The following is a 22192-nucleotide window of genomic DNA, read 5'->3' as shown; positions in this document are numbered from 1 at the left end:
TCCTACCGCAGCCTCACGAACTGCAAGAACTCTCATTTTACCGTGAGGTAAACTCCTCCTTCTTATAAATCATACTTCTATTCAGTTGGTTAACCCGGGTTGCCTGCCGTATCCGACGTCAATTCTCCCTCCGCATCCCCTGCGGCTATGTTTATGTGCCATTTGCTGGGAAAGTGAAATAATCGTTGTCGTCGTACTTTCGTTGTCGGCGCGCTTGCCATTTTCCTTCCCCTTAACCATGGCTGAACCAATCTTCTTATTTTTCCGTAAGCCATTACGTCCATTTCTTGATTCGCCATGAAAGTTTTCATCCTTACAAAAGTATAACCAGATAAAAGAAAATAATTCTTTTCTCTCTACATATCGTTCTACTATTTAATAATTTTTTATCGAGAAAATCATAATAGGAAATATTAATTTCTTACGTAATTATTCAAAACTTAATAATATTAAAAAGCTCATATTATCAATAAATTAAATTTTATAATCATTTAAATATAACAACGAAAATCAATCTCATAAATATGAGAAACATATTTTCATAATTATCTATTGCACAATAGATCTATAATCAATATTTATATTGAATCAATATCGTATTGAATAGAGAAAATTTGTAAATGATATGCGAATTTGCGGTTTTAAACGTACAGTACAATTCTTCTCGTTTCCTCGCGAAGTGCAATGATATTCAACGATTATTCTGTTATATTTTACGGTCCATTATATGCGGAATTCTCGGTTCCACGCGCGCCTGCCAAAGTGTCGGGCGCGTTATTAGCGAGTAATATGCGCGATAAATGATTTTAAATGAGTTAATATTCGCAGTTTCGATATTAAACTCCGCGTGGCGTATCGGAATTCGTTATAGGTCCGGAGAATGTGCACGGGTATCGACAAAACTTCCTCGCCACTCTCGAAACGGCCATGGGCGCGAGGGCCCTCGGACACGATATATTGTGGTCGGATCGACGTGTGCTCATCGGATTTCCATGTTCAGGAATTCCGCCGGAATTCCCAGTCTGTCTCATTTGCGACGATTTCAACGCCACTTTTTCCAAGCCGTTGCGGTTTTTCCTGTAAAAGCTTGACATTCTTTCCTTCGAGATTTCGGTCGTATTTACACGCCGCGATACCATTGCTCAATTTTAATATAGTGACAACAGCAAGCGAAAATGGAATTGTGAAACTTTGTTCATATCGAGATACATTTTCGGGAGTTTTCGGACTTTAACAGAGATAAATTTTTAAAATTTACTTTTAATTTAATACTTAAAAAATGTACGCGATAAAAAATGTATGATTAAAGAAACTTATATATGCAATAATTATCTGGTATATTTATTACATTATATTTTTATTACTATAGTTTGGCATAATTACACGGTTACACCTTGATAATTAATGTGGAAATGTGGAGATGATATATATATATATACTTGAGTAATAATTCAGTGATATTGAAGCGTTCCAAAGATCCTTTGGCAATCTCCTTGCGTTATTTCTACTTTAATAGCATCGGGTCATGGATGTGTATAAATTTCAGAGCGTACGGCATTTAAGAATGCATACTCGTGGCGTTCCCACGCCATCGTATATAACTATATGCACACGCTTGCGATTCATAGTGTATTATTGCTTATGTCTCGTGAGAACATCTTTCGTACATGCTCATTTCGCGATGAAAACAGTCATCCTATTAATTCATTTTTATCAGGAAGTTTTTATCGGCGAACATTTTAGTAGCAATTAGGCTATCGGAACATTATGTTGAATTTTAAACATTTTTCTCGAATATAATTTTTTAGCAATAATAACAAGAAAATAAAACTGTTTTTTATTTAATTTGTTTTGTTTTACGTAACATTTATTTTTTTTACAAAACATTTATTTTTTTACAAAATTGATTACATAAGAGAATCTACATTTTTTAAAATCAATATCGGTTTTTTAATCAATATGCTTTTTTATTCAATATCGATATACAACTTAAAAAAAAACATTTTTTTTTTGCTTTTACATTTTATACTTTAATAAATCTCAAAAAGATATAATTGATTGATTATTTTCATTTATAACATTAGCGGCTTGAAAGTTGCAATAGGAAAATATGAATTTGATATAAAAAGAATATACTTTTCGAAACATCACATCAAACATTTTTTAATTGTAATAACACCATCGGACACCACGATGTGAATTTGGAGAGAGAGAGATTCCGATGCACGTCATTGGGGAGGTACCCGCTCTATCGCTTCATCCTGTCGCAACCGCGGAGTTGACGGCTGATTGAAAAGTTAGTGCGCCCCCAATCGAGAAGATGAGTCCCCGGAATCAAATCACAGTTTCGACGAGGGTGAATGCACGGGCGGGTTGGTGGTTCCCTGTGTCACTATGCTGGCACGAGAGAAGGAAAAGGCCTTGTGGAGATCGTCATTGCGTTTGTCTCCCAGGCCATTAAGCGGTATTGGAGCTCGCTTCCGCCAGGAAGATCAAATCTCCAGCGACTCGTTAGAAATGAGAACGGAGTCATTCTTCGACTCGTGCATCCAGCGCTCGTCATTTCGTTTGCTCGTTCGTAAAACATCGAGCTTGCGCGAATCGATTGCTATAGATTTTACGGAATCTGTAAACGAGAATATCGGGGTAGAATAATGAAACGGAGAAAAAGCTTTTGTGGCACATTTCTGAAGGATTCAATTCAAAAGTTGTTCAACTAATAATTAACGTAAAAAGAATCTTATAGGGAACGCATGTGGAATCGTTTTATTTCACCGTATTTTGGAGGGTAACCGCAGTTCTTATAGCCGTGTTTGATCCCTCGCACGCATCGCTCACGACTCGATCACGTACGGTCACGAGAAGCCACGGGCGGCCACGCGCCGCGGTCAGCCGGCAGGAACGGAGGAGCGCGTGTCAGGGTGCAATTTGTCCGAAATGCTTTGGAATCGCGAGAAAGGGACCACCCGGATCGATCGCATTAACGACATTTTTACGTGATACACCGCTGCGACATGCACGCGAACGGTTGCTGCCGCGACGTCGTGGAAGAAGGAGCGCTCGTTTATTCGTGTGGGCCGAGAAAAAGTCGTGGAAGGAGGAGAGGGGAGGGAGGGAGGGACGCATTTAGTTAATCAGATTAGCGCGGGTAATTAGAGCGGATCCCCAGAAATTCGTCCGTGAACCCAGTTTGCCGTGGTAATTAGCGATAGCAGTTCGTTAATTACACGCGTTAACGAGAAAGCCGTTCATCGGCCGGCGCGCTGCATCGGCCGGCGGCTTGTTTTCTGATGGATCCGCGAATCGCGTGGCCGCGACTTCACCCGCGTCTCGTAATTAATTGTCGCGAACACATAAAAACTCCCGCGCACTCACCACCGTTACTTCCGCTCGAGAGAAGCTCAGCGGGGCGCGTTCGGAGGAGATATTTCCCCCGTCCGCCTTCCCCGTCAAACAGGCGATAATAAACAAAGGGAAATTATTTTTCCCCTTTGACCGGCACAGTCTCTCGGTTTGCTTTATCGTGTCGGCCTGATCGTGTGGGGGAGGTCGTTGAGGGAAGCTCTGTCGCATCATTTTTCTTTGTGCATCGAGAAATTAATTACTTTGTCTAATTATCGTGAGTCGCGAATAATAGTGTCGCAAACGAGGTCTCGATAAAAAGGTTTTTATCAGCAACATTGTCAGCATCGATGAGGATCTTTGATCTATATGCTAGCGTGATGAAAGTATTACCAACATTTTTATTTCGATATTATTATCATTTCCACCGCGATTACACTAATAATATAAATAATATTTTATGGAGCATTGATGTTTCGTTGCATATTAAAATTCTTATTCGCGTTTTTTTTTAATTATATGACATCATATTATTATAATATGATGATCCTCTCTATGCAGCTTTTAAGCTTAAAACATTTATGCAAGTCGCGTGTCGTGGCACGAAGAAGGAAAAGGTGAGCTGCTTCGTTAGGAAGGTTGTTCACACATATACAGTATGGCATCTGACGTCCATTATACGCCACTCGCGTGCATTAGGCGAGCATAATATACGCAGAAAGGCTTTCCTTTTATGCAAGTCTGTCTCCCTTGAGCGCCGCTCGGGGATAAAAAATAGACATCTTGGAAAAGTGAAAAGACGTCTACCTCCTGTCCCGAGCACTCCTTAGGTAACCGAAAATAAAGAAGTCCACTATTACGAGAAGGCTCAAGTTTCGAAACGTTGCGTGCAGTATGAGATGCGAATTATTTTCTCCGATTTTTGCTTAGTCGGTATTTTGAGGCTGCAACGCCGACATGAGACAAAAAAATCATGCTTTATAGGAGCTATAAAATTTCCCCGTAAAAACTCTAACAAGATATCTTCACGAGGGAAATCAGTATGCTTCGCGTATACAGGAAGTGCATAAAGCTACTCGGTATGTTTGCTTGCAGAACGACTAATAAATCTAACAATCGGAAAAATTTTCCAATATTGCAACAATATTTGTAAAGTTATTGCTATCATCAGTGCACTCTGTTATTTTTTAAATATATTTTTTTCTTATTTTTAAACGGTCAGATAGCAAATGCATTCTTTATAATGCATTCTCCATCCCTTATTAAGTATTATCGTCTTCCAACATTTGTTGGTCGCAGATCGATTGCGTCTGCCGTATCTTGTGCAGCATGCACATCGATCAAGTCCCACCGTGCGCAAGGCGTACTTTAATTAAGATTTATAAGCAGTTTCGATACAATGCGACGTCTAATCCCGACGTACCAGAGTCCGATCGGAAACAATTTTCTCCGGTCCTGGGATATGCAGGACATAAACCATTCCGACACTTAACGCGTTCAGAGAAATCACTCTTATCGTATAGAGAGCTATGAATTGGGATCTGGATAGATACGATGAACGAAGAACCGTTTCGCATAAATCCACAGTGCACTTTAATCAATGCTAACAATCCGTTTATAGCATGGAGGGTCGAGCGCGTTCGCCAAAACCGAAGGGCGGCGATGACCTTTTCCGGATTTGCGAGGGTCAGTTTTCCTCTTCGTATTCGTTCACGAAATTGCGTTATCGAGGCGAAACTCACTTCATCGGAACGATACTGTCCTGTCTTATCTCTTTTTTTGAAAGAAATCAAGCCTCACCTCTCCGTTAATGTTGGCTCGGGGAGAATCGATGAACGATTGCACTGATAATTTTATTTAAATACATATATATATATGATGAGTAAATTTATCGAGTAACATAAATTGATTAAAGAGACTGAAAATACAAATTAATCATATAATATTATTTATATAAAATAAAATGAAAATTAAAAAGAAAGTAAAAAAAAAATCCCTTTATTTTACGACGTCCGTAAATGTTACCGAATTTTTAATGAGGTTTAAGATATAATCCGTTACTATTTGAATTCCCGTAATCGAGCAAATTTATATCTTTGTCGCGGCAAGAAGTTGGAACGAAGCTTGACGACAATCGAATTAACGTGGCTTATTAAAAGGTAATTAAAGTCTGAAGGCGATTACATTTAATTTATGGTTCGTTACGGTTAATTTATTGCTCGTCGTAACCATTATCTTCGCCTTAACGTACTTATTGGAATATTGCGAGCAGCTATCTCTCACGGTGATTACTTTTTTCTACATTAGGCAAGTTTGCGTCTTTCTTGTTGCGAACTTTTTCCGCTTACTTTGTAGTGCCTTTTTTTATAGTTCATAGATTTCTTTCCTTAATAATGTCAAAAAGAAATGGAACGTGAATTACAAACAAACCGAATGAATATTGCAACCTCTGATGAATTATTTATATGTCAATGATATATTGCAGTAGCGATTACATCATACATATGGAATGATAATAGCAAAATTAACAAACAGCGTATTATCATGTATCTTGCTCTTTTTCTTTATAAATATTTGTAAGCTGTCGTGGTAATTAAATTAATAAGTTTCTTGTGACATTATATTCTCTCGCATTATCTCTCGTATTATTTATTCTTCAAATTAAGATCACCTAAACATTTTATGAATTATGAATTTTATTATTTGCTGGTTTTCTAAAAATCTAAAATTGTATCGATATTTACTATTAATAACTGTTAGACATTTGCGAATTCTTTGTAATATTTAATACTGTAGTCTGATTCCTGTAATTATATCATTCACTGAAGAGCCGACGACGGTGTCGTGATGATGCATGTTTGCGGTGTGAATGCATTTGGCGCACTTGCATTTTCGGTCACGGCGTGCAATAGCGCGATGCAACGATGATGCGGCGGCGGTGGCGGTTTTAATTACAATGCAATTTTCCTTGCGGTGCCCATCCCTTTGAAATGCCGTTAGGCTTCCACTCGAATACACGAAGCAATCACGTACTGCCTAGGCGAGGGAACGTCTCTCGTGCCGCCGCGACGTTTTGATCCGCGAAGATTAAAGGGGTCCCGCCCTCTTTCCCTTCGCCCTTAACGTTCCCGCGTCGTCACTCTCGTGCCCCATCGTGGTGGAACGTGGAATTTGGCATGACTACCGCAAGTGCGTAAATATAGTATAGAGACGGTGCTAGCCGTCTCGAGTCCTTTTTCACTCCTTGACTTTGAAGGGACTCGTCGCCATCTCCACTTGAATCCATAGTTTCACATTTTCGCTGCCCAGTAACGATCCCAAAAGCCATTGCAAGTAGACATTCTCGTATAATTTCTCTAATGATGATGGTAATGGTTTTTATAATCTCCGATCATATTGAATGATTAAATATGTAGTAACGTAATTAATTATAAGTTTATCTATTTGATCAGTTATTTAATATAAAAATATATATTTGTACGCATGTGTATAAAGATTTAGGATTTTAGATACGTTATATAACAGACAATTGTATTTCTCATTGATGAGGATACTTTATCACGCGGTATGTTTTCTATTCCCGAATGCGTTTTTGCAGTCCACCCTCGAGCCAGAGTGCCGTATAAAACCCATTTACGATCCAATCCGGTCTGATAAATTCCAGAAAATGTACGAGTCACGAACGAGATGTGTGTTGGGTATAGGGAGGATGCAAGAACTATAATGGATTATCGAGGGATGGCGTTCGGTATTCGAATACCATTTAGGATTAAAACCCATCAAATTTTCTTTCCTCTTGTTAGCGCGAAAAGACAGTAGCATTTTTTTCATCTTGACACATTTACTTGTGATTACAGCACATTTTTGTAATATTTTTTTGGCCATTATATATTATTGATTCTTTTATGGTCTGAATTTTCAATTAATTATACTTTATTATGATTTTGTATATTTTTAGTTTATATATTTTTTTAACTTTTATTAATTGCAAAGAAGACTATTTTCATGTCTGCCTTTGATTAAATTCATCGATCGAAATCCTATTGGAACATAATTTTAATTGATTAATAAGAATTGTTACCGTTATTTAAAGAATAATTTTTCGAAGCTTAGATATGGAATATTTTTTATGCTATTAAAAATCAAAACAGCTGACTATATGTTTCACATGCTTGATGTATGTGCTCCGGTATTTTTTATCCGTGAGTTGATATTTGTCAGATTTCTCGAAGGCGCGAACAGTTATTCGCGACTTTAAGATGCCGTGAAATTGGGCCGTGACGGAGAAGTTTGCTTTTTACGACGCCCGTTGCTTTCGCGACCCTTCGCCGGCGAATAGAGCGAGCCTACGAATGCCGAGTAATTTCTTTGTCGTCTTTTAGAAACGACGTTCCCCACATATAAATCAAAGAGCTCGTAAGGGCGTAACGATTCAGCGGAGAGCTTTTGTCGCAGGCGAGTGGCCTTTCCTCTTTGGTTTTTCGCCGCGATGCTTTATATCTCGCGAAGAACTTTCATAATAATTCTGCGCTCTTTAATATTTAGATAAAATCTGGCAAAAGTTATAAATCGAAAGTTTTTAATAAGTTTCGCATGTTGAACAATTAATCGGATACTTAAATATTAGATTTCCATGAATAGGATTAAAAATCTTATATTAGTTAAATAAATTTCATACATTTTTATATGCATCTGATTTATTAAATTTCTATAACAAGATTTATCAATATATATCAATATATATCTCTCATACATCTCTCATAAAATTCAAATTTTCACATTATATATTTTATTGTAAAAGCTTTCACACGTCTTATTTTTATAATCTAAAAAACTAAATAATCTGAGATATTTTATTTTTAAAATATTCCATTTGACAACTACAATTATACTCACGCTCAAAGATTTCATTATATCACTATTAATGCCCGACACCGCATTTCAATCGATACTGTGTTCTTAGTAAGATTATCCTTCCCGCGACCCCGATCAACCCTTACAGCATCTTCCTTTCCGTAACATACACAAGACGCGATCGTCGAGATGATCGATGATGAACTTTGGCATCGCGAGGCCGCGTAAAGCTCGAAAGTGGACAACGAACGGAACAAAACGCGCTCGATACGCGGCGTTTTCGTTTCGAGCTCCGACGTAGGAGGAGAACAGACACTGACGTTCCCATCCGTCATGATGTCGTCAGGCATCCAACGGCCCTTCAACCCCCGGAACTATGCGAACCCCATGTGCACGCGTTGCCGGCGTAATCGTGCACCAGGTGCCACACTGACGTCCCTTAACGAAGGACGCGATTCCCCCTCCCCCTTCCCCCTCCTTCCCATCCATCGTTCCTCGCCGTTCTCTTTTCGATCTCTTTCCCTTTTACAGCTCTCTTTCCTTCCTCCGAGGGAAGAAAGCAGTCGAGAAACAGGGCGCTCTTAACAAGCAGCGGAAGGGAGGCGCTCGTGCTATAAAAGGGACTTTTTTTGCTTGTTAGATTGTTTGCTCGCCATGGTCCTTGCTCGGGCTCGGACGACGACGTCTCCGCCTTATCGAGATTGCACCGGTTAGAGGGACGATTTTTTGTCGCTCCTGTTTCAGTGATCAGTTCGACGGGGTTGAATCGAAAGGTCGTGAGAACTATCATCATCATTAGATCTAGAAACAATGTAATCTAATCTCAGCTAATTATTATCTTGCGTTCTCGTTGAGTTCTGTATAATAATGTATATTATATGACATGTTTCATCATTTTTTATATTATTGATTGTAAATAACTTTGTTTTATATAATTAAGAGTAATTAATTTTTTTAATTTAAATAGAAGAAGAAATCACGCGAGTATGTGCAAAATCTTAAATTATTAACATTCGATAATATTTGAAGAAAAAGTTTGTCTATGAAAGTAAGACATATTGTTGAAATAATGTATCGTATAAAGAATTTTATTTTTATAAACGATATCATACAAGTTTTTGTGAGTACAATAACATTCACATCAGTTATATCTTGAAATTATTAGACGTAAGCAAGACGTAAGCTCTTTTCATATTTAAGTTTCAATCATGCAAGAATTCTATTTCCCGAGGATGGACCGATCAGAAGTCGAGCGGAATAGATCGAGATTAACGAAATTCTTTAGCGGGTCTTTAATTTTTTCTGGATACTTTTCGCCTGGCGCGCGCGCCTGTCCCGTCAGACTTTGCAAATCCTTTGGCCAAACAAGCGGCGAGGATCTGGCAGGTGCCATTTGCCATTGAAATCCCGCTGCCATTAGAGACGTCCGATCTAAATCCCAGTGGCATTTGCGCAGCGGATTGTCGTCTTATCCGAATGGCCGTTTCTCCTCTTGGAGGCCGGGCACGCTGGGCCCTCTTCTGCCCTCTTCTTCCCCGTTTTCTCCCTCGCGCATTTCGCTCCTGTTATTTCACTATTCGTCCTTCCTTCCGCGCGCGCTCTCGTCGCCCGGCCGCTCCATGTGGAACTTCTCCTGGACCGTTTCTAACGGCGAACGTTACCCTGTTAAGATCCGCAAAGCAAACAGCGACCGGCAGATAAGAGTGTCCTTCGGGAACCCGCCAGGGATAACAGAGGGCTTTAAAAGGCTCGCAGCGTTTTCGCCTACGACATATAGCACTGCCATGCCCCTTCACCCCAAATTCGAAGTTCAATACGCTCGTCCGCAAATATTTTCGAAAATTCTCATCGACATCAGACGTGAGACGTATTTTTATCCTCGTGCTCGAGCATTATTTTTTTAATAAGTCAATCTAAAAAGCAAATTGTTGCAAATTGTTGCTCAATTTAGCGCTTAAGATACAGATGTAACTCTGATATTAATATTCAATTATCTGTTTAAATTAAATAAGAGATAAATATTCTGTCATTAATAATAAGTAGAGAATTGATTGAAAAAGATAAAACTGAAATAATTATGATAACAAAAATTGTAGGAAATATATCACAATATAATGTATAGACACATGTCTATCGATGAGAAACGCACTAAGTGAGCTTTGACGGATTAACCCCATCTCCCGATGACAGGATGTAGTAAACTCTTCGGTGGAGAATTACTCTGCACAGAGACAGAACAAGTCAAACAACTCAAATGACTCTCGACAAATGAACGTTAGAGTTTGCCGGCTCTTACCCCTCCGCGGAAAGTAAATACTGTTTGGAAGTTATGTAGTAGTTGATTTTGCTCAACAAAGCTACAATTCGATTGCTCAATGTTGCTGCCAGCCGCACGTGTTTCGCGTTCTGTCTTCTCACCGTTTTGCGCGCAGCCTTGCAAAATGCTAATTTCACCATCTATCGATATCTGCCATTTGTTAAATACATATAAATGCTTGCAACAATCCAAGTACATGCATATAACGCTATTTTATGTGAAAGAATATTTTATAGCTCCTTGTGTATGTACGATTTTGTTTCCCTGCATACATTAGGTCATCGAGATAATATTTACAGGGTGTTCCCAAAATCGTGCAACTTTTACAGATCTTGAAAAAATGTTGAAAAAAATTGTCATTTATTTCTTTGTCATAGCATTATTAACTTTTTATTTTTAATATGATTGAAAGTGAATTATAAAAGTTTTCAAACATTAAAAAGATTCTTATTATTCAAATTGTTTTAAGCAAAATTTATGTTAGCATAATTTTTATTTTGCATTCTTTCTCTCTTTTAAAAAGATAGAATAATAGATCTAATAATAAAAATTGAAAAACTTAAATAAAACATAAAGCTAACGTAAATAGCTGTCATTAATTATTTAGAGTTTTAACAAAAATTTTCCGATATATATACCACGGAAAAGAAAAGCAAAAAATCGAGTAAACGTTACGTTATCATGTGGAATGATTTCATGAATCTTACATCTTCATTTAATGAAAGAAAAATAGTCGACTGGACGATCGTTGACGTGAGCTTCGCGTTCTAACGGAGGCATAATACGCACAATCACCTTGCTAATCAGTTAATTGCGTGATTTTCCGTCCCTGTGGAAAAACAGGATTAGGTACGAAGAGGGAGACGAATGCACCGTAGCTTCGCAATGTGGTGAAAATCACGCTATCCGATTGTATCGTTAACGTAGATACAGAGGAATGACATACCATATATACACCATTATTGTGTGTTTTGTTCATAGTCGATAAAAATGGATTCAGCAATTTATTATTATTCCATTAATATAATATTACATTAATATGATATTACGTAATATTATGTACAAATGTTAATTGATTTAATTAATTTATTTATTCGTGATAGATAAATGAGGAATGCGATATTGTTCTGTACAACATTCGAGGGGAGGCAAATGCATAATTCTTTAATATCCCATTTGATTCGTTATTTAACTAGAAGCATTAAGCGAGCCACGCTCGCATATATCCAGTGAAATGTTTAACGCGATGCGACGAATTTCATTATTGAACTGCGGCGCACTGTCGCGACGAGGGTGTGCGATTTTACGCGACGCGTATTATTTTGTCGGCGGATGCGATGCAGTTTCGCTCTATCTTACGCAAGCGTGTATATAATGACGCCCTTCGACATCAATCTTCTTCTCACCTGTCCGCGGTATTAGAAATACCGGATCGTTATTCCACAACTCGTCGTTCTTGCTTTGTTCCGAGACTTTATTCGTACGTGTATGCGTGCTGTATCTCCGTATGTACGTGTACCCCTCTATCCCTTACCCACTTTTTGCAGATTTTTACTCTAGACTTTCTCATTTTCGCGGAGGCGATGATGCGCGAGAGCCTCGTGTGTCTCGCGATGATTATTCGAAGTGATCGAGGGAGGTTTCCCCGGGTGGTGCAAACTCAACCGTAAGAGATTGCTCGGCCTCTATATCTTCCAGCGCGATTCTCCAACCTCATCCGTTATCCGCGAATCATCCTTTTGTCTGGACTTTTTCTCTGGTCGCTGTCCGTTTTTCTGACGCGCCAGTCCGTCAATCGGGAAATTTATTCGTTCCCGTGATAGTCGTCAAACGAAGGTAACGATTTGAACGTAAAAACGCAATGTCGTATTTCCCGTAAAATTTAATTATTGTCTATAGATAAAGAAGGAAAATTTTAAATTTATTTATTAGACGATGTGATTAATAATAATTTTTTTTCTTATATTTTTTGTATATATTATATAGTATTTTATTCTTTACAAGTTTATATGTTTTATATTATTTCTTTATTTGTCCAATTAAAAAAAAAATGAGAGGGAAAGCACATTTTATAAAGTTAAACAAATTATTAATATATAATCAGAATATTTCTTAATAATTAATAAAAATTTTTTTTATACAATTATTTTAACGAATAAAAATGTTTACAATGACATTCATAGATATGATAATACATTGATGATGAATAAGTAAAGTATAATAGATATACATGTTGTATGCGGCATGTGCATTCACGCTAATCTAATAGTGCATTAAATCACAATTGTTCCTTGCCATAACACTACATGCTACCGAAACAAAGTACGAATGATAAAACGATGGAAGATTTTCATTCGACCGTTCAACCGAGCGTCTCTAATTTGATTGGTCGCAATGGAGGGGCAGATAGCATTGAGACAGATCAGTCCGCCGTGAAAATCGGATGCACCGACCCTGATATTGCCTCTGGGGAAATGGAAAATCCAGTTATAACACCGAGTATCGTCGTGTACTTTTCAGCTGCGGTTAGTTATGAATAATACTCGTCACTCTTGGCGTTATGGTCAGCTCTCACTCAGTTTGAATATATACGTCATCTACATGCTGACGCTATTGTTGAATACGCGAAGCGTTAACAGTGTACCTTCATATTTCGGGAGCTTAATTAAAATCGTAAAAAAACAATATACTGTCAAGTATAGTAACAGTGATCAGTTTGTTCTCGTTAAAATTAAGCTGTCAGAAAATATTACATTTTCAAAGAGAATATCAAAGAGAGGAGAGAAATAAAAACAGTTTAATATTTCAGATTGTAAATTATAATAAATTCTGCATATGAGATTACGTTACAGATTTAAAATCCTTCTCGCCCACATTTCAGCCATATGGATTTCGTGAACAAATCACTTTCGTCCCTTATGACATTTTTGCTTGTCATTCAGCATTTTCATGAGCAGCCACATGGCCGAAACTAACCGCGTTACTTACCTTTATTTGATGTTTGCACGCGAAACTTTGTTCATCGCCTCATTTACACGGTAACCAAGGGTACTCTGCTTTTAGTCTTTTTCTCTTTCTCTGTTTCTTTCTGTTCCACGCTCTCCCCGCTTTTTCCTTTTATGCTTTTGTCTCCTTTATTTAATAGCTTCTATCCTGTGCACTCTCATCTTCGTCTCTGAGGGAAATATTAGCCGCGGGCGCAGTAGCGTTAAAGGGGAACGGTTAAATTAATAATTTCAAAATTTGTAGAGATAGAGAGGAAAAGAGAGAGGTTGTCACTCGTGGCTTGGGTTCCTTTATACAATTGTAGTTTTGTACCCGGCAAGGCCGCGAGCAAATGAAAATTTGAATCACTGACTTTCTGAAAAGTCGATTTACCTGGTGAATATATTCAATTGAATCATCTTTCATGCGAACGAAGATATTATCACAATCTTGACATAATTCAGAATAGATATAGTTGAATTAAATGCAAAATATATTACAGTTATATTATATATATATATATATATATATATATATATATATATATATATATTACTTGTATTTATTTATTAAGTAAAGAGGAAGGGAAGTTTATGTGGAAGAATTAATATCACATTTTATATTTTATAGAATTATTAATAAAATATATATATATATATATATATATATATATATATATATATATATTTATACGCACATCTTTTGTAAAATAAATTATATTAAAATTGAGTTTATTATATAATATTAAAATTACATTCTAATATCTATTTCGTTTTTAAAATTTGAATTAAAATTTAATCAAAAATTAATTTTTATCAAGAGAAATATCGTTTACATTAAAATGATGTGTTTGTAACATTTTATTAGAAATACATATTCAATCATCAACATAAATTGTTATCGTTATAACACTTCAGACACTTGATGTAATTTTTTCATTAACATGATTCCGCGTAATATATACACGTTGGCTCGATTAACTTTCGATTGCTGTAATTTTCACGCGTCGATCTAATGAGAAACGAGGTTATTTCGGACACTTGGTAACAGGGCACCACCGGTTGCACCGGGATAATCTCAGCAGCAACCGTAATTATGGGGCCCCATTTCGAAATGGGCCCCGCTCGTACACGTGAGGCCCGACGGAACTTGTTATTGGCAGCGTAAACAACATGATTATCTTCTTCCGCGGTGTGGAACCTGCCAAAAAAAGATTCTATTAATATTTATGACGATCCGTGAGATTCGTTTCGACAGCCTACGGAGAGGCTAGACTTGCCAAATTATACGACGGAATGAGTTATAGGTTGCGGCTGCAACGTGCAAGCGTTTTCTACGCTTGTTTGATTACCATCGGAACATACCTGCTACACTCGTAAATGAATGATGAAGACGAATGAGAAGTGCATTGATCAATTTCGCGAATGTCGCATGTCTCATGTCCGCAAAAACCATGTTGAACAAATCAATTCATATTAGAAATATTAATTCGACATTTGGGGATAGCTCAAAATATAAAATAATTGATAGTTCTATAAGACAAGACAAATATCATATTATTTTGATTACTAGTTAATTGAATAATTTTGACTAATAAAAAAATATAATATGATTGCCAAAATGCAATAACGTCGTATTGGAATATAAAAATGTTTATTTATGTGACAGAAAGAATTTTTGATATACAATTTTAATATTATGTATAATATGATTCTATAATAATTAATGAAAGCAAAATTGAAGTACGCTCAGTGCAAGGATTTCACGCAAATATATGTGGGTATGAAATTTATTTGGCAAGTCGCATACGATTTCCCGCGCGTCCGACAGCGTTTCTCTTTAATGATACTTAATAATGCCACACGTCATCCAGCATCTCATCGTGAAAATAATGGCATCTTCGCATCGGGGTCAACGGCATATCGTGCATTCATTCGGTACATTCTATCACGAGTATTTTTTTTATGGCTTTGAGAAATCGTACATATAACCGATTCGATATTTGCGACGACGATATTTTATTTCGAGGTGTCGTACAATATTTTTTATATCTGTCATTGGATTTATACGATAAGCAGAATGCAATAATCTATCGAAATGGATAGTCCAAAACTCACTGTTATTGATACGATGGCACGTTGTATTTGTTTGAATATTTATCTGTTATAAATTTTAAAACAGCGCGATATTTACGTAGCAGCTATATTTATCTCTGATGCATGTACATCTACATATTGTTACGTGCAAACATAAAGCCTCGGATTTATTTCTGTGGATAAATATATTGGAGATGAATTAAACAAAATCTGTTTTTCCAAATAATTAGATCATTGCTTAAATTATTATACACAGTATTCGCGCGCTGGATATATCTCCGACAGCCAAGAATGAAGTATAAATAGCGTGGAAAATCGAGTTTATCATTTTGCAAGGTAATAGCTTGAACTAAGCGCTAGACAAATTGAAGAATGGGCATATTAATTATGTCATACTTTATTAGGATTTATCGGCGGACACTGTCGCCATTTTCGCATTACGAGCGTGAAGTTCCGTAAAAATAGAGGGACATTAAAGTCCCTTTAGCGATGAATTCCGAGTTAACATTCTTGGAATGGTTGGTCTAACGAGCACTACGATAATAAAAGTGAAAGGTCTCCGCGAGTCAGTCTCGCTCTTGTCACGTAGATTTTCTTTTCGAGAAAGGGGTTGAAGAAAGAAAGGAAAAGGAGAATACGGAAAGAGAGAGAGAGAGAGAGAGAGAGAGAGAGAGAGAGAAGGAGAAAGAGAGATAGTGGCAACGTGATATTCCGGGCGTTTTCTCAACATGTTAATTGTATATTTGAGGTGAGGCGATAAACAAGGCCTCGTCGGTAGCTCGTTGCTCTTGCCGTGGAGAGAGAGTCTTCATTACCAGCTGTAATATATAACTGCAGCATTCCCGCAGGGGCATTCCCGATTCGCAGAGCGTGTTACGAAGTGCCGAGTACGTACCGGGTGATCCGTGAAACCGGATTAGACGATCGATCGCTAAACGTGATCATCGTACTTACGAAAGTCGCGATCGATAATTTTCTCGACTCGTTCTCTCCTGTTAACTCGCGCGACCATCTGGGCCTCAGATCGAACATTTCTCTCGTTATCACGACGAGCACGAGACGTTAGGTGACGTTACTTTAACTTTGCGAGCCGACTTTCGCGAAGTCGCCGTGGCTAATCGTGTCCGAGCATCTCGGTTGTTCATCGTGCCTCGCAGCGTTCTGAATAGGGGTTCGCACGGAAAGAAAGCGAGATCGTATGTGATCTTGGATACATCGGTTTTGAAAGTGGTCCCGCATATATATATGTATAGGGTGTCCTGGGATAGGCACTCCACGACTCGTTTACGAACTCATATCAATTTGATCAATTTTCTCTTATGTCAGAGTAACAATATTTAAATGATGTAAATAAATAAAAATTTAGAATTTTAAAACAAGGCATAAAGATTAGTAATAATATCTTAATCTTTTTTGCATATTTAAAATAAATTTTACTTTTATAGATTTTTAATTCAAGGGAGAAATTTGCAAAAATGTTTAATGTTAAAAAAGATAAATTAAAGTTTCTTAGAAAAATTATATTTTAATTTCATTAAAAAAAAAAAATGTAAAGTTATAGTGCTCAAATTTTGGAATATCTTAAATTTAAAAAAAAGAAACATATACAATGTATGTATCCAAAATTAATTTTTCAAAAAAATTATTAATTTTCCAAAATTAAAAAAATTTATACATAAATATTCCTGGGACAGACTGTATACATGTGCACTGATCAGCTTTCAAGTCTTGAGGCGCGAACCGGTTTTCTCGGCTTGATTTTTGACACGAGCTGCGAGCCTTCTTCAACCCTCTCAGTTTATTCCGACGGGGTTCTTGCTGCGCATCATTTTTGTCTTTCCTTGTCGCTCTTCGTTGGAGCGAGCGAGGCTTTATTCAGGACACGATGTGGTGGATAGCGGCGGCACGCCCTCCCGGTGTCAGATTTTATTTATCTCACGGCGGCTTTTTGTTTCGCGCTAAATACTCCGGCGTTTAAGAAGACGGGCCTCCCCGATTTATGGCCGCCGTTGTTGCCTCGAGTTCAGCTTCTTGCCCTTCTTCGTCTTTCTCGAAGCCGCTCGTCGAGCGATTCACGTAAATTCTTTGGGAATGCTTGTCCCGTGGCTTATCCGTCGTCTCGGCATCTCGCCGAGAAATAATGTCGCAATCGTTAACCGCACATATTTTAAAAAGATAATGTTGAAATTATGCTATAATATAATAAAAACTGAAAGAGAAAAGACATAAAATAACAACCTCAAAGTTTTTATTTTGATAACCTTTTTTTTCCTTTTTGTTGCAGATAAATATGGAAGCGGTGACATCGACCGACTACGACTCCACGAATCTCAGCAGAAACTTTAATCAAGTCGGCTTTAACACATATAATTACTCACAGTTCGAGGAGAAGTACAAGCCGCGACTTTTCAAGTACAGCGATGAATATCTCGAGTACGGGCACAAACTCAGTGCCAATGAAAGGTACGCGCGATCTAAGTATCAGGATGGGCTCGATCAGCGATACTCACGCAGCCACTCTCAGCCGGAACGGCAACATCATCTGTACCAGGAGACACGCTCCAAGTCTCAGGATTCACGCGAGCTCACATTCTATCAAATAAATCCGCCTGTGAAAACGGAGAATCCTCGGCAACATGACAAGTCGCATCAAAAGCTGAAGAAGGAGCTGACATTCTACGAGATCGACGGACCGCCATCCTGTCAAGAGAAGAGGGAGAAGTCCGAGATATGCAAGGAGCGTGTCGACAAAGGGACCAAGTCTCACGACAAGTCTTACGCTGGTGGTCAGGAGAAGTCGCAAGCCGCGAAGCACGGCAGGCAGAGTCACCAGGAGCAGCAGAAAACATTGGCGAACGTTTCGGCACACTGTCAGCTGAACCGGTCGCAGTCGGATCTCACGGAGTGCCAGCTACCGAATTACTGCGGCCATCGAAATAATCCATACATCGATCCGCCCAAGTATCGACAGTTTGACAGGCCGCCGCGCTATCAAGAGACTTCGCCGAGAGTAATGGAACCGCCGCCTAAATATCATGCCGATCCGCCTAAGTACATCGAGGTATCCAGACGACAGGACGACTTTAAGAAGATCCAGGTAAGCCGTAACATGTAAGAAAGTCTCGTTTATGTCGTATCTTTGAAAGTTGATGCTCGCGGGTTATTCCCAGACGTTATAGATCAACGTTATAATTATTAGAATAATATAGAGTTTACCCGATAATTATATCGCAGAATTTTACGCGATATTTTTAATTTAGAATTATTTAAAAAATTAATTTTTGAAATTAAATGTAAAAAAAAAGCGTGTGCGTATAAATATATGATTTATTCCGAAATTTACTGTTCGCCATTTTATATATATATATATAACTGTTTAAGAAGAGACTCTCTTGATCACGCTCTATCATTATTGCTCCGTTTTCTCGGCAGCTCACGTGGCGGCGGCTTGATATATATCCGGCGCATTAACGGTAGAATGTGCATGAATCGTAGTACTACACGCCGACTATAGTACCGTCGCATTATCATTCGACAGGAGGAGAGGGGCAGACGACAAGGTGGTAGTGGCAGCGGGGGGGGCAGCATCAGCGGCGGTGGCAGTGGCGGTAATTCCAGTGGGGGAAGAGGGAACACCGGCACTCATGGCGCCGAGACGCCCTCTAATCTGGCCAGTATCACGCCGACCGCGCGAGAAGCAACACGTGCCCCGATCGCGCGTCAACGGATCTTCCACAAAGCGTGCGACGTGCGCAATAACAGTAGCAATAACAACAATAACAATAGCAAGGAGAATTTGCTACAGGAGACCGGCGATGATTGCGACGCAACGTTATCCACGCGCTGTTACATCGAATCGCTGAAAAATCATCATCACCATCATCATCATCATCATCATCAGCAAACCCGTGGGCTCAACGATAGCAACATCGCAAGCGGTGTCATTGTTGGTAATGTTTTCGCGGACGGTGGCTGCGACGGTTCGTGCGGCGAGGTAGCAACGTGTGACAAGTACAAGGGTACCGGGTCGGAGTCGAATCGGAGCAGTAGCGGTGACGCGATTCAAGGTCGTTCGAGCGAGAAATCCATGCTGAAGATCGAGAAGCTATCGGGCAAAGTGGCTTTACACAGCGGCAGCGGCAGCGAATCTGTGGCGGTCGGCAAGTGCAACGCGGAAAGGATGAAGCCGGCCTCGCAGGAGGCCGGCTACAACAAGCACGAGGTCAGCAAAGTCAAAAGCCACGATGTCGGGCATGGTTACAAGGTCGAGAACCTGCGTTATTACGGCGAGTTGAAGGGTTACGCCGACTTTAAGGTTTACGGTGCCGTTGACAAGCAGCCGGCGTCCGCGCTGGTATCCGCGCATGAGAAATCGCATCTTCTCCACCCGCCCTCCTCGTGCGAAAAGGGTGACAAGTGTCACGGCAAGATGCTGTCCTCGTCCGCGCAAGGTTACGCTTCGGGTAAGATCGGTCAGCCACAGTCGGAGAAGAGTCACCACAGCGGGGATCACTACTACCATAGATCATCGCATTCGAAACCGTCGAGCGCGTATCAGGTGTACCAGGAGACCAAGTACTCGTACAACGTGAGCGGAGTGCCCGGGACGCCGGCGCAGGCCAGCGCAGCCGCAGCGTTCTTCGCAAGGTCAGTGCTCACTCAATTTAGCAAATATGATAGCGCGTCGCAATATGCTGATGCGAGCTTTTCAGTTACCCCGCGATGCTTTTTAACTTTTTCGGGCTATCGATCGATTTTTTATTTTATGAAAAAAAAAGGGAGATTTAAAGAAAAATCATACGAAGAATTATAAATTACATTTGTACATGTATTTATTTTTCTCAGTTTTTACGATTCTTGACGTTTCGACAGTCTCACAAAAGCTCGGGAATTAAATGATTCGTATTATTCGCATAAATAATTTTTTAATTTCCAGCATTTCAGTTTTCTTGACTTTTCAACTATAAATTGTATTTAATGTAATTCAACTAAATTTTAACTTATCGCATTGTTCTTTTTCTTTAAATTTCTTGACGATTATGCTTTTAAAGCACAGGAATAAAACGAATAATATTGTATCCATTTTATAATCCATTCATTTTTAATATTGCATATTTTAAAATTATCTGACTTAACTTAATTGAACGTTGTTTGATTAATTCTAATTTGTTTTTAATACTTTGGATTTTTTTCGCTTTCATCAACACAGAATATATCAACGAATAATGATTAATAAATAAGAATGATAAAAGGAAATTTTATTTAAACGGTTTATTTAATACTGTGTGAAAGTTTATTGCGGCTATTACACGATTTTTATTTATTCGGAGAAATTTATACTCTTTTATGTCGCGCGCGAAGCAACCAATTTACAAGATCGTAACCGCGTGTGCAGTATTCTCGTATTCCGTTAGCGCATATCTACGCGACTAAATGTAAAAAGTCGAATGCCAGACATTTTTCATCGTTATCAAGCAGGCCTGCTTCTTGGAGCGTGAATGCAATCGTAGCAACCATTGCAAAAGCATTATTTATTACGGGAATCGATAGCGCTTGCTTGCTTCATGTTATTCGATATCTGCAAACTCTAAATTATTTTAGTCAACTATCTTTAAATTTAATTTGAATCGATAAAAATTGCAATTGCGCACTGTTAAGTAACTGGAGAAATCTAACAAAACACTTTTCTCGTGAAAAGCTCATATATTTTTCTCCACATCAAACAATATAATCCTATTATCTCTCATGTTTCTTACTCATTTCGCGCACCGGTTTTCCGTGCTTTAACGGAGGTAATCACACGATTATGCGAACGCTGTAGAATAACACTCAGCTTTAAATCCTCCCGGGTCCTTTCTTCGTCCCGCGACTAAATGGAAAGTGTGAAAGCCCAATTTTCTCGACCCCCCGTTGGTCTTATAAGGCGTATTTTGCATCACGTTAGCCATTATCACGGAACATGTATACGCGACCATCCTTCCTGGTTAGGTCGCGGTCTTAAGCTTTGATCTTGGCTCGCATATTTTCAATGTTCTTGTATGAAAATACACGCAGCTTACGTGCGAGAGCGCTTGCACGAGCGAGCGTAAATCGCATGCGGTTTTATGCGCGAGGAGAGAAAGCTCTTGTTCTCTCTCTTTGTCTTTATCTATCTGAAGGTTGCGCAGCCGCAACCGTCTTTTCCCCTTAACCTTAAGCGCGACCTCAGCCCTTTAATAACCTTGCTCATAGCTCGTGGATATTGTAAAGCACAATGGCATTCTTGGGGCTGCCTGCTCGTATTCCTGTCTCCATCTTGTCTCCTCTCCATTCTCTTTCTCTCTTCCTCTCGTTCTCATTAGCTTCTCCGTATGTGCGTGTAAAATGCGTGAATTTATATGAGTTATTAGCGGTGGCTAATTACGAGGTACGTTTAATAACGATGTATCATCGATAATCAAAAGTTTTCTGAACGGGATGGTAGGAGAGAACGCTCGGGAGAAGTCTTTCTAGTTAGTGCCAGACGCCTTTGCGAATTATTCAAAGCGAATGGGAGTATTATTATTTGGAAATCCGGCTATATGCATGCATATAATAAGCCAGAGCTTTCGGAGCGGTG

General features: G+C 38.8%; 1 protein-coding gene across 7 annotated transcripts in view; it reads left to right on the top strand.

Annotated features, from left to right (window-relative positions):
• LOC126856885 (uncharacterized) overlaps positions 1–22192 on the top strand; it is a 312768-nt gene that overhangs the window by 90200 nt on the left and 200376 nt on the right. For all 7 annotated transcript variants that reach the window (XR_007688422.1, XM_050605856.1, XM_050605855.1 and 4 more), the window contains 2 exons: positions 17879–18691; positions 19133–20241. Coding sequence is in view for 6 of the 7 variants with exons in the window: in XM_050605856.1 (XP_050461813.1) it covers positions 17879–18691; positions 19133–20241 (1922 nt within the window). In the remaining variant the exon portion in view is untranslated. The remainder of the gene's footprint in view (positions 1–17878; positions 18692–19132; positions 20242–22192) is intronic.

Source organism: Cataglyphis hispanica, chromosome 20, assembly GCF_021464435.1.
Source record: "Cataglyphis hispanica isolate Lineage 1 chromosome 20, ULB_Chis1_1.0, whole genome shotgun sequence".
In the NCBI taxonomy this organism is placed as follows: domain Eukaryota; kingdom Metazoa; phylum Arthropoda; class Insecta; order Hymenoptera; family Formicidae; genus Cataglyphis; species Cataglyphis hispanica.
Note: the sequence above shows the minus strand (reverse complement) of the source record. Positions and strands in the feature narration are given on the sequence as shown.